At 44.0% G+C, this 15,326-nt stretch overlaps 1 protein-coding gene across 1 annotated transcript in view; it reads right to left on the bottom strand.

Moving 5' to 3' along the window:
* KCNT2 (potassium sodium-activated channel subfamily T member 2) overlaps positions 1 to 15,326 on the bottom strand; it is a 1,660,679-nt gene that overhangs the window by 985,051 nt on the left and 660,302 nt on the right. Inside the window, exon 11 of the mRNA XM_078650345.1 lies at positions 15,087 to 15,170. Within this exon, the coding sequence (XP_078506471.1) occupies positions 15,087 to 15,170 (84 nt within the window). The remainder of the gene's footprint in view (positions 1 to 15,086; positions 15,171 to 15,326) is intronic.

Genomic DNA, 15,326 nt, shown 5'->3' with positions numbered 1-15,326 from the left:
TTTCTAGTTTTTAACTGACGTAACTTAGAAAACAAGGGCATGACTGGACTGTAATCTAGACACAATACAATACACAATGAACACGATACTTATTCCCCATTCATACCACGACGTTAAAATACATGAAGAACATTTAAAATAACAGTTCGAACAGAATACTACCTGGAATACGGAACACAGAATACATGAATTTTCTCGAGAACAGAACTGACTAGAACAGAAACTAGATGCACTGCTGAAACAGTACGAAACTTACCGGTCTCATAAAGAGACACGTCAGGACCCGCATCCACCAGAGTGGACACTTCGTTTGTGAGTCTGTGTACCACCAACCCACAGACCAGAGTCAATTAGATTGACCCTGTCTAGATACCACCCCAGTAACGGTACTCACCGGGCAGCAAGAACGGAAGGCCTCGGACTGGACAGGACTGCTACGACGACGGACGACGAACTTCGGACTTCAGTTACGGGTGGACCTCCGGATACCTCGGACCTTGGACTCTCGGCTTGGGCTCTGGTCGGGACTCGCCGCGTTCCTCCACCGTCTCGTCTGGATGCTGGACCGCCTCCTCCGTCTCCTCCGTGGGCCTGAGGGATACTTGAAGCAGAAATATCTGCCGGTGCGCAGAAGAGTTCCGTCACGACTGCAGAGGGTCAGGGGGTCGGCGTGGCTTCACCGACGCGTGGGGAAAGGGCAAGTCCCTATTCGGGCGCCATTATGTGGTAAATAAATAAATAATACCCTATTTTTGAATGAATAAATGAATAACAGATAGCTCAATAAATAAGAGTCAAGATTCGAGGTAGTAGGAGTTTTGCAGGTTTAATACAGCATAAGGACAGGAACAGGACCACCTGCACAGGAATAGGATGGCAGCTGCCGGGGACAGGATCGGGAATGACGGCGTAACTTTTAATAACAGTACATGAGCATATATACATAGCGCAAACACATAGCATTACATCGCAATAGGCGTAGCAGTGGGTGGAGCAGAAGGCGTGACGCGTAGCAGTCGCGAAAGATAAGGGTGAAAAGAGGTGTAACAGGGCGTATACATAGACATGTGATGCAAACGTAACAGAATATGTCATGAATGGGGCGGAAACCATGGAGGGGGCTACCTAAGGAGCCGGGACCTCTAACCTGATGGTGCGCGCAAACTGGCAATGACGTATCACTAGGAGAAGCTGGGGGATTCGAACTCTGTGCTAGGAGCAGAGACTGAAGTCTGGAGAGTCAGGGCGACATGTACCTAAACAGTATCTAGTATCTGATGTTTAGGGAACATGTTGATATAAACTAGAAGTCAGGAGGGGAAAGGCTAACAGACACTAAGACTGGACCATGCATTATTCTACATGTAGTGCGTGATGAAGAATATTAAATGACCATTAATACAGTATTTCTCTAACATGGGGCCGTAAAGGCTAGACAATGACGGAAACTATTGATGCAGTTCAGTAGCTTTAGGAATGCAGAGGAAGAGGACTGAACTGATAACTGGAATCATAACATAGTCTTGGCAGACTCAGAGGCAGAGCCAGGCTGAACCGGGCACTGCGAGGCAGGAAGTAAGTGAAGGGTCGAGGATACAGGTGGGGGTTGTATCACTCCTCCGCGGGGCTTCAGGAGACAGGAGACAGGAGCTGAATCTGGTGTCCGGGCCCTTTTGAGGCCTAGAAACGGGGACTTTACAATGGAATAACGTGCACACTGAGAAACGTGGCAACGTAGCTTTACATAGGCCTGATATTCGTAGTATTCACGAGAACTGGAAACTGCCATACTAGAGGTGGACACAACTGTAATTGCGTCTTTAATCAAACATGGGGAATAACATATGCATATTAATCATGCACATATAACATATGATGGAGGACGCGTAGGGACACAGAACATGGCAAAATTTACTTTTCCACAACATGACTCACTTCATTGGTAGGCCTGCACAAGTATTATCTCCTCTGTACTCTTCAACAAGCCTAAATTTCATCTGCAACCCTGAGTAGGCCTCACCTCAAACAAACCTCTGGATAGGCCACACCTTATCGGCATCCTGAAACAATCATTTAAAATGTTAGGGGCAGTTTTATGATGGCCGTGCACCTCTTTTGCGCTGCCGTTGTGTCACTTTTGTGACACAGCAGCAGTGCAAAAGATGCACCAATGTTGCAAGATAGGCCTCACTTCATCTACAACAAGATACTGTTAGTTTAAAATGTATATATTTAGGACTGTGTAGGGGGCATGGAGAAGCAGAGGCTTTTGTAAGTGTCAAAGTTGTTGCATACAGTGGTCACCTTCTGCGTAGTCTTTCATATGCTAGACTACATCTGCACAAAGAGATACCTAAGCAAAGGAAACGCAAGTGATGTGATTGTGGAATAAACAAAAAAAATTGAACGTTTTTCAATTACATTACCTGTGTTTCCTAACATTATGAATCACATTGTGTAGATGCCTCACTCAGTCTGTATCTGACACTCTTTCCTTCACTTCCTCTGTCTCCTCTCTCCCTCACTCTCTTTTCCTTATTCACCCTTTCCTTATATAGTTTACCTTACTCAGTTTCTTTTAGTAGCTTTCACAACTTCAATTTAGTTTTCTCTTCTATCCTTCTTTTCTGTCACTGAAAGTATCTTCTTTTTTTTTCTCTTAGTAATTTACTCTATTTCAATTTCTTTTTGTCTCTGACTGTCTATCACCGTTTCTTTCTCTTTTTTTCTGCATGTTTATCTCTAACTTTATTTCTTTGTAAAATTGGATGATTGTCAATCTTTTCCCTTGTCTTTTCTAATTTTTAAATACATGTTTTAATATTTTTCACATTTTTGTTGTTTCTTTCACAGATTGAAAGTATAAAAATAACAAGTGACTAAGTTAACGACAATTATAAGGTAAATGTTTTGTACTCTTTTCGTTACATTTCTATCACATTTAACTTCTATTAGTTCCACTGCTTCATTTCTTTAACCCTCAGTTTCCTGCCTTTGCTAATTCCCTCATTCATTTCTCTATTACTTACTTACTCTACTCCTTCCACTCTTTTTCTCAGTCCCTCTGTTCTCATAGTTCCTCACTCCTGTTCACTCACTCCGTCTCTATTACTCTCACTGTCTCTGACTGATCACTCTTACACTACTTGTTCATTATGCTTTCTCCCTGTAGTTCAAGCACACTAAGGGGCATATTATCAACACAGGCGATAAAATTATCGCTGCTTTTATCGGCAGAAAACTGCCGCAAAAGCGACTTTAGCTGCAGTTTTCTGCTGCAAAAGCGGCTTTAGCGTCAGATTTCTGCTGCAAAAGCGGCTTTAGCGTCAGATTTCTGCCGATGAAAGCAGCGATAATTTTATCGCTTGTGTTGATAATATGCCCCTATGTTATTTACATTTCTTTGCTGTTTCAATCATTCCTTTTCTGTCACTTCTTCTTTTCTGCTTTCTGTTTTTTCTCTCTGTTATTCCACATGTTTTAACCTTAGTCACTATCATACATCTTGTTTTATTCCTATTTACTTTTGCTCACTGTTTTATTAACACTTTCCCTCAGGATTGTTCTTTTAGTCCGGTTTTATCCCTACCTCTCATTCCACATCCTTTACTGTTTTTCTTCTTATTTTGAACATTCACTCACATTCTCTAAGAAACTCTTGTTTATTATTCTTCTACTCTCCTTTTTTTCTTTCACTTCCTTATCTATTTTGTTTTTCACAATTATACCCTCTTCCATCTTTTCTTCGGTAAATAGATCTATTAACCCTGGAAAATCTGAGGTGCTCTTTTTCGGCTGCCAATCCGACCCGAGCTGGCAGGAATGGTGGCCGCATGACATGTTTCCACCGGCATCTTCCTCCACCGTGGCGAAAAACCTGGGGGTTAAAATTGATAATGGCCTGACCATGAAAGCCCAAGTTCTTGGCCTTGTGGGCGTCTGCTTTGGCTTGCTCAGGATGTTGCGGAGGTTTCTCCCTCTGCTCTCTCTTGACCATCGTAAGATTACCGTCCATGCCCTCATAGGATCGAGGCTGGACTATTCCAATGTTCTTTACCTGGGTTTGCCTGACTACCTGATGCAGCGTCTTCAGGTAGTCCAGAATTCGGCCGCCCGCGCCATTTATGGTCTCCCCCGTCGGGCCAGTGCCTCTGATCTTTTATCCACCTTGCACTGGCTCCCTGTCAGAAAGCGAATTGCTTTCAAGGCCCTCACTTTGGCCCACAAGGCGCTCTATTCTACTGGAGCGACCTACATTCAGAAAAGGCTAGCCTTCTATAAACCCACCAGGGTTCTGAGATCAGAAACTCTCTCTCTTGCGGTGGTCCCAGTGGTGAAGAAGGCTCGGACTGGTGGACGCTCCTTCAAACGTCTTGCTCCCCAGCTCTGGAACACTCTCCCCCTGTCACTCCGCAGCACCGTCAATCTGCTTGCCTTTAGGAAGGCGATACAGAAAAGGGGGTGGTGATGAACAGAGTGTCTGAATTAAGCAGACCACTCTTACCCAGTCCAAAGATCAGGGCTTGATCCATCACCGTTATTTATCTCACTGCCCCATCCCAGCTCAGAACCTGGCTGTATGCAAATTAGTCTGTCCCTGGCCCAGTGCATCATGGGAACAGGGCAGACCAAACTACAAAGCCAATTCTTCACCAGAAAGGAGACAAGCTACCGGGGACCGGTTTCTGGCATTTCAGCCTCTTCGGCCCGGCTTGCTTGAATCCTGATGGAGCAGTGAGAAAGGGACTCATGTCTGAGTATACCCTGCCACACCTATAGTGGCCAAAAACGATACAGAAAAGGGGGTGGTGATGAACAGAGTGTCTGAATTAAGCAGACCACTCTTACCCAGTCCAAAGATCAGGGCTTGATCCATCACCGTTATTTATCTCACTGCCCCATCCCAGCTCAGAACCTGGCTGTATGCAAATTAGTCTGTCCCTGGCCCAGTGCATCATGGGAACAGGGCAGACCAAACTACAAAGCCAATTCTTCACCAGAAAGGAGACAAGCTACCGGGGACCGGTTTCTGGCATTTCAGCCTCTTCGGCCCGGCTTGCTTGAATCCTGATGGAGCAGTGAGAAAGGGACTCATGTCTGAGTATACCCTGCCACACCTATAGTGGCCAAAAACGATACAGAAAAGGGGGTGGTGATGAACAGAGTGTCTGAATTAAGCAGACCACTCTTACCCAGTCCAAAGATCAGGGCTTGATCCATCACCGTTATTTATCTCACTGCCCCATCCCAGCTCAGAACCTGGCTGTATGCAAATTAGTCTGTCCCTGGCCCAGTGCATCATGGGAACAGGGCAGACCAAACTACAAAGCCAATTCTTCACCAGAAAGGAGACAAGCTACCGGGGACCGGTTTCTGGCATTTCAGCCTCTTCGGCCCGGCTTGCTTGAATCCTGATGGAGCAGTGAGAAAGGGACTCATGTCTGAGTATACCCTGCCACACCTATAGTGGCCAAAAACGATACAGAAAAGGGGGTGGTGATGAACAGAGTGTCTGAATTAAGCAGACCACTCTTACCCAGTCCAAAGATCAGGGCTTGATCCATCACCGTTATTTATCTCACTGCCCCATCCCAGCTCAGAACCTGGCTGTATGCAAATTAGTCTGTCCCTGGCCCAGTGCATCATGGGAACAGGGCAGACCAAACTACAAAGCCAATTCTTCACCAGAAAGGAGACAAGCTACCGGGGACCGGTTTCTGGCATTTCAGCCTCTTCGGCCCGGCTTGCTTGAATCCTGATGGAGCAGTGAGAAAGGGACTCATGTCTGAGTATACCCTGCCACACCTATAGTGGCCAAAAACGATACAGAAAAGGGGGTGGTGATGAACAGAGTGTCTGAATTAAGCAGACCACTCTTACCCAGTCCAAAGATCAGGGCTTGATCCATCACCGTTATTTATCTCACTGCCCCATCCCAGCTCAGAACCTGGCTGTATGCAAATTAGTCTGTCCCTGGCCCAGTGCATCATGGGAACAGGGCAGACCAAACTACAAAGCCAATTCTTCACCAGAAAGGAGACAAGCTACCGGGGACCGGTTTCTGGCATTTCAGCCTCTTCGGCCCGGCTTGCTTGAATCCTGATGGAGCAGTGAGAAAGGGACTCATGTCTGAGTATACCCTGCCACACCTATAGTGGCCAAAAACGATACAGAAAAGGGGGTGGTGATGAACAGAGTGTCTGAATTAAGCAGACCACTCTTACCCAGTCCAAAGATCAGGGCTTGATCCATCACCGTTATTTATCTCACTGCCCCATCCCAGCTCAGAACCTGGCTGTATGCAAATTAGTCTGTCCCTGGCCCAGTGCATCATGGGAACAGGGCAGACCAAACTACAAAGCCAATTCTTCACCAGAAAGGAGACAAGCTACCGGGGACCGGTTTCTGGCATTTCAGCCTCTTCGGCCCGGCTTGCTTGAATCCTGATGGAGCAGTGAGAAAGGGACTCATGTCTGAGTATACCCTGCCACACCTATAGTGGCCAAAAACGATACAGAAAAGGGGGTGGTGATGAACAGAGTGTCTGAATTAAGCAGACCACTCTTACCCAGTCCAAAGATCAGGGCTTGATCCATCACCGTTATTTATCTCACTGCCCCATCCCAGCTCAGAACCTGGCTGTATGCAAATTAGTCTGTCCCTGGCCCAGTGCATCATGGGAACAGGGCAGACCAAACTACAAAGCCAATTCTTCACCAGAAAGGAGACAAGCTACCGGGGACCGGTTTCTGGCATTTCAGCCTCTTCGGCCCGGCTTGCTTGAATCCTGATGGAGCAGTGAGAAAGGGACTCATGTCTGAGTATACCCTGCCACACCTATAGTGGCCAAAAACGATACAGAAAAGGGGGTGGTGATGAACAGAGTGTCTGAATTAAGCAGACCACTCTTACCCAGTCCAAAGATCAGGGCTTGATCCATCACCGTTATTTATCTCACTGCCCCATCCCAGCTCAGAACCTGGCTGTATGCAAATTAGTCTGTCCCTGGCCCAGTGCATCATGGGAACAGGGCAGACCAAACTACAAAGCCAATTCTTCACCAGAAAGGAGACAAGCTACCGGGGACCGGTTTCTGGCATTTCAGCCTCTTCGGCCCGGCTTGCTTGAATCCTGATGGAGCAGTGAGAAAGGGACTCATGTCTGAGTATACCCTGCCACACCTATAGTGGCCAAAAACGATACAGAAAAGGGGGTGGTGATGAACAGAGTGTCTGAATTAAGCAGACCACTCTTACCCAGTCCAAAGATCAGGGCTTGATCCATCACCGTTATTTATCTCACTGCCCCATCCCAGCTCAGAACCTGGCTGTATGCAAATTAGTCTGTCCCTGGCCCAGTGCATCATGGGAACAGGGCAGACCAAACTACAAAGCCAATTCTTCACCAGAAAGGAGACAAGCTACCGGGGACCGGTTTCTGGCATTTCAGCCTCTTCGGCCCGGCTTGCTTGAATCCTGATGGAGCAGTGAGAAAGGGACTCATGTCTGAGTATACCCTGCCACACCTATAGTGGCCAAAAACGATACAGAAAAGGGGGTGGTGATGAACAGAGTGTCTGAATTAAGCAGACCACTCTTACCCAGTCCAAAGATCAGGGCTTGATCCATCACCGTTATTTATCTCACTGCCCCATCCCAGCTCAGAACCTGGCTGTATGCAAATTAGTCTGTCCCTGGCCCAGTGCATCATGGGAACAGGGCAGACCAAACTACAAAGCCAATTCTTCACCAGAAAGGAGACAAGCTACCGGGGACCGGTTTCTGGCATTTCAGCCTCTTCGGCCCGGCTTGCTTGAATCCTGATGGAGCAGTGAGAAAAAACGGTGTTGGATCTAGCCCTGATCTCTTGACTGGGTGAGAGTACTCTGCTTAATTCAGAGACTCTGTCCATCACCACCCCTTGTTGTAATAAATTTTGTCCACCCTAAGCGTGGAAGGGTATACTCAGATGTGAGTCCCTTGCTCATTGCACCATCAGGATTCAAGCAAGCCGGGCCGAAGACGCCTGAAATGGCAGAAACCGGTCCCCGGAAGCTTGTTTCCTTCCCAGTGTAAGAATTGGCTTTTGTAGTCTGGTCTGCCCTGTTCCCATGATGCACTGGGCCAGGGACAGACTAATTTGCATACAGCCAGGTTCTGAAACTGGGATGGTGCAATGAGCTAAAAAACGGTGTTGGATCTAGCCCTGATCTCTTGACTGGGTGAGAGTACTCTGCTTAATTCAGAGACTCTGTCCATCACCACCCCTTGTTGTAATAAATTTTGTCCACCCTAAGCGTGGAAGGGTATACTCAGATGTGAGTCCCTTGCTCATTGCACCATCAGGATTCAAGCAAGCCGGGCCGAAGACGCCTGAAATGGCAGAAACCGGTCCCCGGAAGCTTGTTTCCTTCCCAGTGTAAGAATTGGCTTTTGTAGTCTGGTCTGCCCTGTTCCCATGATGCACTGGGCCAGGGACAGACTAATTTGCATACAGCCAGGTTCTGAAACTGGGATGGTGCAATGAGCTAAAAAACGGTGTTGGATCTAGCCCTGATCTCTTGACTGGGTGAGAGTACTCTGCTTAATTCAGAGACTCTGTCCATCACCACCCCTTGTTGTAATAAATTTTGTCCACCCTAAGCGTGGAAGGGTATACTCAGATGTGAGTCCCTTGCTCATTGCACCATCAGGATTCAAGCAAGCCGGGCCGAAGACGCCTGAAATGGCAGAAACCGGTCCCCGGAAGCTTGTTTCCTTCCCAGTGTAAGAATTGGCTTTTGTAGTCTGGTCTGCCCTGTTCCCATGATGCACTGGGCCAGGGACAGACTAATTTGCATACAGCCAGGTTCTGAAACTGGGATGGTGCAATGAGCTAAAAAACGGTGTTGGATCTAGCCCTGATCTCTTGACTGGGTGAGAGTACTCTGCTTAATTCAGAGACTCTGTCCATCACCACCCCTTGTTGTAATAAATTTTGTCCACCCTAAGCGTGGAAGGGTATACTCAGATGTGAGTCCCTTGCTCATTGCACCATCAGGATTCAAGCAAGCCGGGCCGAAGACGCCTGAAATGGCAGAAACCGGTCCCCGGAAGCTTGTTTCCTTCCCAGTGTAAGAATTGGCTTTTGTAGTCTGGTCTGCCCTGTTCCCATGATGCACTGGGCCAGGGACAGACTAATTTGCATACAGCCAGGTTCTGAAACTGGGATGGTGCAATGAGCTAAAAAACGGTGTTGGATCTAGCCCTGATCTCTTGACTGGGTGAGAGTACTCTGCTTAATTCAGAGACTCTGTCCATCACCACCCCTTGTTGTAATAAATTTTGTCCACCCTAAGCGTGGAAGGGTATACTCAGATGTGAGTCCCTTGCTCATTGCACCATCAGGATTCAAGCAAGCCGGGCCGAAGACGCCTGAAATGGCAGAAACCGGTCCCCGGAAGCTTGTTTCCTTCCCAGTGTAAGAATTGGCTTTTGTAGTCTGGTCTGCCCTGTTCCCATGATGCACTGGGCCAGGGACAGACTAATTTGCATACAGCCAGGTTCTGAAACTGGGATGGTGCAATGAGCTAAAAAACGGTGTTGGATCTAGCCCTGATCTCTTGACTGGGTGAGAGTACTCTGCTTAATTCAGAGACTCTGTCCATCACCACCCCTTGTTGTAATAAATTTTGTCCACCCTAAGCGTGGAAGGGTATACTCAGATGTGAGTCCCTTGCTCATTGCACCATCAGGATTCAAGCAAGCCGGGCCGAAGACGCCTGAAATGGCAGAAACCGGTCCCCGGAAGCTTGTTTCCTTCCCAGTGTAAGAATTGGCTTTTGTAGTCTGGTCTGCCCTGTTCCCATGATGCACTGGGCCAGGGACAGACTAATTTGCATACAGCCAGGTTCTGAAACTGGGATGGTGCAATGAGCTAAAAAACGGTGTTGGATCTAGCCCTGATCTCTTGACTGGGTGAGAGTACTCTGCTTAATTCAGAGACTCTGTCCATCACCACCCCTTGTTGTAATAAATGCCTTTAGGAAGGGACTTAAAACTTGGTTGTTTGGTCTTTAGTCTGGTGTTTCTACTTTTCTTACTGATTCTTTTTTTCTCTGTTGTGTTATGTGTTAGCTGCTGACCTGTTGGTCTGAAAGCGCCGGGACACTCCTTTGGAGTATCTGAGCGCTATACAAAACCCCCCCATAACATAACATAACATAACATTAAACAGTATATCTGTGTTACTCCCTCTAGCTGTCTTTCTTTTAACATTACTCTCTGTTTCCTTCCCTTATACTTACTCTTTTTTTTTTTCTGGTTCGCTTCCGGTTCGCGTACCGGCGCGCGAACCGGGAAGCGATTCAAAAGAAATAGAGGTTGCCAGAGTGCTAAACATTCTAGCAATTTTTTATAAAGGGGAGGTAGTTCTGAAAAGAACTTTTTTTAAAATTATTTTTGTTGTTGTATATTTTTTTAATTATTTTTCTGATTTTTTTTTACTTTTTTTGTATTTTTTGAACGATTTTATATTTTTTTTGTTTTTTTTGGGGGGGGAGAAACAAAAATGATTCATTATAAAGGGCTCAACAGGAGCAACAAAAAAAAGATAATTTATTCTCTGGGGCGTTTTGGACAATCATGATTGTCGATAGCTCTGTTGATTAGAGTGATGCTACTTTCCCTGTAGCATAACAATTGGCCGCAATAAACGCAGACTTGTTTGATACTCCCAAACTTCATCTGTATATTTGGGACCGTCTCCCTCGCCTCTGGTCCCGTCACTGCCTCTACATTTGATGTTCTGGCCACTGGAGGGGGGTTATCCTGCAGGTCACGTACTTGTGCATTACTATAATTATTAGGGTGCCACCTCTGCATATGGCGATGCATGGTGTAATTGCCATAGCTATATTTTTTATCTGTCCCTCTGGACAGATCTTTCTTGCAGATAAGGCAAGTTACATAGCGGGCATTCACTTTCTTTTGGCCCTGGGGAAATGAATAAAATTGCCATATGAAATCTTCCTTTATATGAGAAATTCTTGGCTCCTCAGGCAAAAAATGCCTCTCCCCTTGCGTCTGTTCCTCTTCTTCCTCTTCTTCCTCCTCTTGTTGAATGATAATCTGAGGAGGTGGTCCTCTCTTCCTAGGAGGTGGTGGTGGTGGTGGGGGTGCACCAGCTGCAGCTACAAGACTTGCCATTTCTAAGTAATGAAAAAAGGTCTTCCTCTCACAAAGTTGAAAGTTAGAGTGAGGAAACAAGGAGGGGTTTTCATCATTTGGGAAAAAAAATAGTTCTAAACCAATGAAAAGTGTTATTTTTCGGTCACATGACCTAGCCTTACATCATTAGGAAGCTAAAAGTGAAATGAACCAATGAAAACTTTTGATAACAAGTTATATGACCTGTTACGCTTATGTTACGCGCTGCGCGCCGCGCCCCGGGTCGCTTCCGGGGCGCTGCGCTTCGCGCCTCGGTTCGCGCTCCGTAGCACTTCCGGGTGCGCTAACGCGGCGCGTCATAAGATGCATTACGTGAGAACGCCATACGTCGCGATTACGCGACGCGTCACGATGTTGTTTTCTAACGCGGCAGTTGCGCAAACGGAACGTTTACCGGTTCCCGGCACCAAATTGAGCTAACGGGAAGCTACCCGGTGCGCGGACCCGTAGCAAAACAAAAAAAAATAATACATAAAAAAATTATATTAAAAACATATAAAATATATTTTTTGATTTAAAGAAGAATACATTTTAAAGCTTTTGATATTTGCTATTAAAAAACCATTGAAATTCACTGAAAAAACCATAGGTTATAGACCATATATAGTTAGGAATTAGCATTTACAAAACCTTGAAAATTCACTGAAAAAACCATAGGTTATAGACCATATATAGTTAGGAATTAGCATTTACAAAACCTTATTTTACTCACACAAAACCATTGAAATTCGCATATATAGTTAGTTGCACTAACTATATATCGCGCACCCGCAATCCACTGCTGATCATGTCACATATTACATCATTCATGACATGGTTAGTGACATCACTGATGACATCACTGATGACATCTCAAATGACATCACTGATGACATCACTGATGACTACATCCAGTGACTGTATAATTCTGTAAAGTTAAAATATGTCTTACAAATTGAATAATGAGTGGATTTATAAGTGTCTGGATGAAGGATTTAGTAGGTGCATGACTGACTGTATGAGTGAGTGATTAAATGTGTCTCACTGAGTGCATGGGTTAGTGACTAAACTGTCTTAATTTGTGCATCATTGTGTCTGTTGTTCTGTAATCTGCTGCATGTGTTGATCATTAGCTATATGAGTACCTATATGGGTTATTGATTGGTTGCCCAAGTATTTGTATGGGAGACTGAGTGTGTGTGTGGGTGGCTGGGAGGTGTATGACTCTGTGCATAAAGGTTCAAAAGTGCATGTGGAAACAGCTGTATGGGCTGTTGACTGTGTGCATGAGTGTATTGGTGAGTGAATGGATATCTCAGTGCTACATGTCAAAGTAAGTACATATGTAAAACACAGTACATGTGAGAGTTGACATATATAAATAACTGTGCATAAGAGTAAGTGAATGTGTGAGTGGCTGTATGGATCATTGTGAACTTGTATCAGGGATTGTATAAGAGAGTAAATATGTGTTAGTATATGTTTGAATAAGTAAGGTGTGTATAACTGTATAGTTGAGGAAATGGAGGTGTGATTGATTCTTTGCATGACTGACTAGGTGTGTGTGTAACTCCATGGATGAGTGACAGTCTGTGAGTGTCTGTTTACACTGAGTGTATCTAGGGTTATATTAGAGTCTCAAGAGGTTCATCGTATTATCACATGAATGATGTCATCAGTGATGTGCTCAGTAATGTCAAATGAGATGTCATCAGTGATGTCATCAGTGATGTCATTTGAGATGTCATCAGTGATGTCATTTGAGATGTCATCAGTGATGTCATCAGTGATGTCACTGACCATGTCATGAATGATGTAATATGTGACATGATCAGCAGTGGATTGCGGGTGCGCGATATATAGTTAGTGCAACTAACTATATATGCGAATTTCAATGGTTTTGTGTGAGTAAAATAAGGTTTTGTAAATGCTAATTCCTAACTGTATATGGTCTATAACCTATGGTTTTTTCAGTGAATATATATATATAGATCTATATATATATATATATATATATATATGCAAGTGTGTTTTGAAGAAGGTAATTTTCAAGTTTCACCCAATGTAGGAAACTTTGGATTCTTATCCCAAACAACTTTTCGAAAGGACTGCAAATTGTTTTACATGTGAAGGGACCGTGAATTCTCTACGTAAAAAAAGGTATTTTTTTGTAAACAAAATAATAATGCACATACATGGCAATGCGCTAAATTGTAAAATTGCCTAATTCTATTTCTAACCATATTTTCCACAAACAATCTGAATTCCAGTAAACAAAAAAATGCTCTTAAAAGCAGCAGGATTAAATACCAAGCAAGACCATTCCAGATGAGACTAGTACTGTTAACAAAAACAATCATATATTTTCTTGTCTCTCCGATCAATCAGCCTAATGTATGGCATACTGGCAAACAGGGGCAAATTCACGCCTAGCAAGTTCCATTGCGATTGTTATAATATATGTCCCCGTTTAGAGGGATCGGAAAAAGAGGTTTTGACTTTTGGCAAATAATATAGATCCACACCTGTGGCTTTATAGTATGTCAGCCAAAAATCACACTGGCAGCATTATGTGACTTGAAAGCCCTTAGTATGGAATTAATATTTCTATACCTTGAGAGTGGCATGGGAAGAATTGTTTTATTTTAGTGTCGTTAAATATTTACTGGCTTTTTTGGTGTGTACTTTCACTTCCACTAGAATGCAGGAAGGACTAGTTTACATCTGAAATCTTTCAGCGAGTGGCCCAGTGGCTAAAAGGAGCAAAAGCATCCGACGAATGGATAGTATAAAAATAAAGCAACTTTATACGTAGGATCCATTTTTCTTATGCTGTTGTGTTTTAGTACAATAGGACTAAAGTTTGTATGATGTGCACACGCCAGATCTGCACGCAATACAAATGCAAACATATTCGCTTAGCTACGGCTTGTTAATATGTGCATAGAAAACTCTATAGCTTCAGAATATGCGAAGAGGTTAATGTCTTGAAATAAGGTGGTTTACTTGTATTGGGCATAGATGCATCAAGGTCAAATCCACTCGCAAAGGGCTTTGCGACCGGTATTTTTGCATTTGGGATGCATCATCCCAAATGCAAAAATTGCAAATTAAGAAATCGCAAAATTGCGATTACTTGTATTTAAGGAATCTCAAATTGAGATTCCTTAAATGCAATGCATTAAAGTTTCAAAAATAGCAATTTCGCTAATAGGGCTCGCAAATTACCATGAAGTTGAACTTCATGGTAATTTGCAAAAACTTTGAAAAATGCACTAGAGTGCATTTTTCAAAGTTTCATGTTGCGCACACACATGCCCTTTATGTGCACAGATCAATTTCAGGGGTGCAACAGGGTGTCCTTTGGACACCCCTGCACCCTTGAAATCGCATTCTCAATTTGCAATTCGCTAATTGTGATTCGCAAATTGAGAATGTCTTCCCGAATGGGGAGGTATTGCTTAATTGCGACTCGCAATTTGCGAGTCGCAATTAAGGAATTTTAAGAAATCGCTATTTTTTAGTGATTTCTTCATGCATTGCATTTTGCTATTCCTTAATAGCGAATCGGTATGGTTCTTGATACATCTGGGGGTTAGTCTTTACAGTGTTATTGGCTGAAACATTAAATCATAAAATTAATGACTGAATAGTGCAGCTTTTGCCCAAGCTTGTGACACATAGATCAGTCAGTTCTACTGAACATATACAGAAAGATCAGTGACGGAAAAAGTTAAACAATTGTCAGAATGTATTAAGGATGTTGCAGAATATTTAAATGTACAGAATCCTTTTTGAATAAAATAACACTAAAACAAGTTTTCTAAAGAGCAAATACAGAAGTGAGATCGCCACGTAACAGAAACCAATGTCAATGAATTAGGTGTATGTTATACTCACTATCATGTTTTCCAAAGCATGTTTTGCAAGCCAACAGTTGAGGAATACAGGAATGAATAGGTTTCTCAGTGGTGGCCAGAAAATCTAAAATAGAAACAGGCACTGTCTTAAGATCACAAAAATATTTGCATAGATATTAAGCAAGCTGAAACTGTACTTTCTGTAGCAGATCCATTGTTGTAATGAAAACTATAAAATATCTGAAAAGAGGTCAAGAAGCACGATTTTTTGGCATTTATT

The sequence above is a fragment of the Lissotriton helveticus genome, chromosome 1_1, assembly GCF_964261635.1.
Source record: "Lissotriton helveticus chromosome 1_1, aLisHel1.1, whole genome shotgun sequence".
NCBI classification, from domain to species: Eukaryota; Metazoa; Chordata; class Amphibia; order Caudata; family Salamandridae; genus Lissotriton; species Lissotriton helveticus.
Note: the sequence above shows the minus strand (reverse complement) of the source record. Positions and strands in the feature narration are given on the sequence as shown.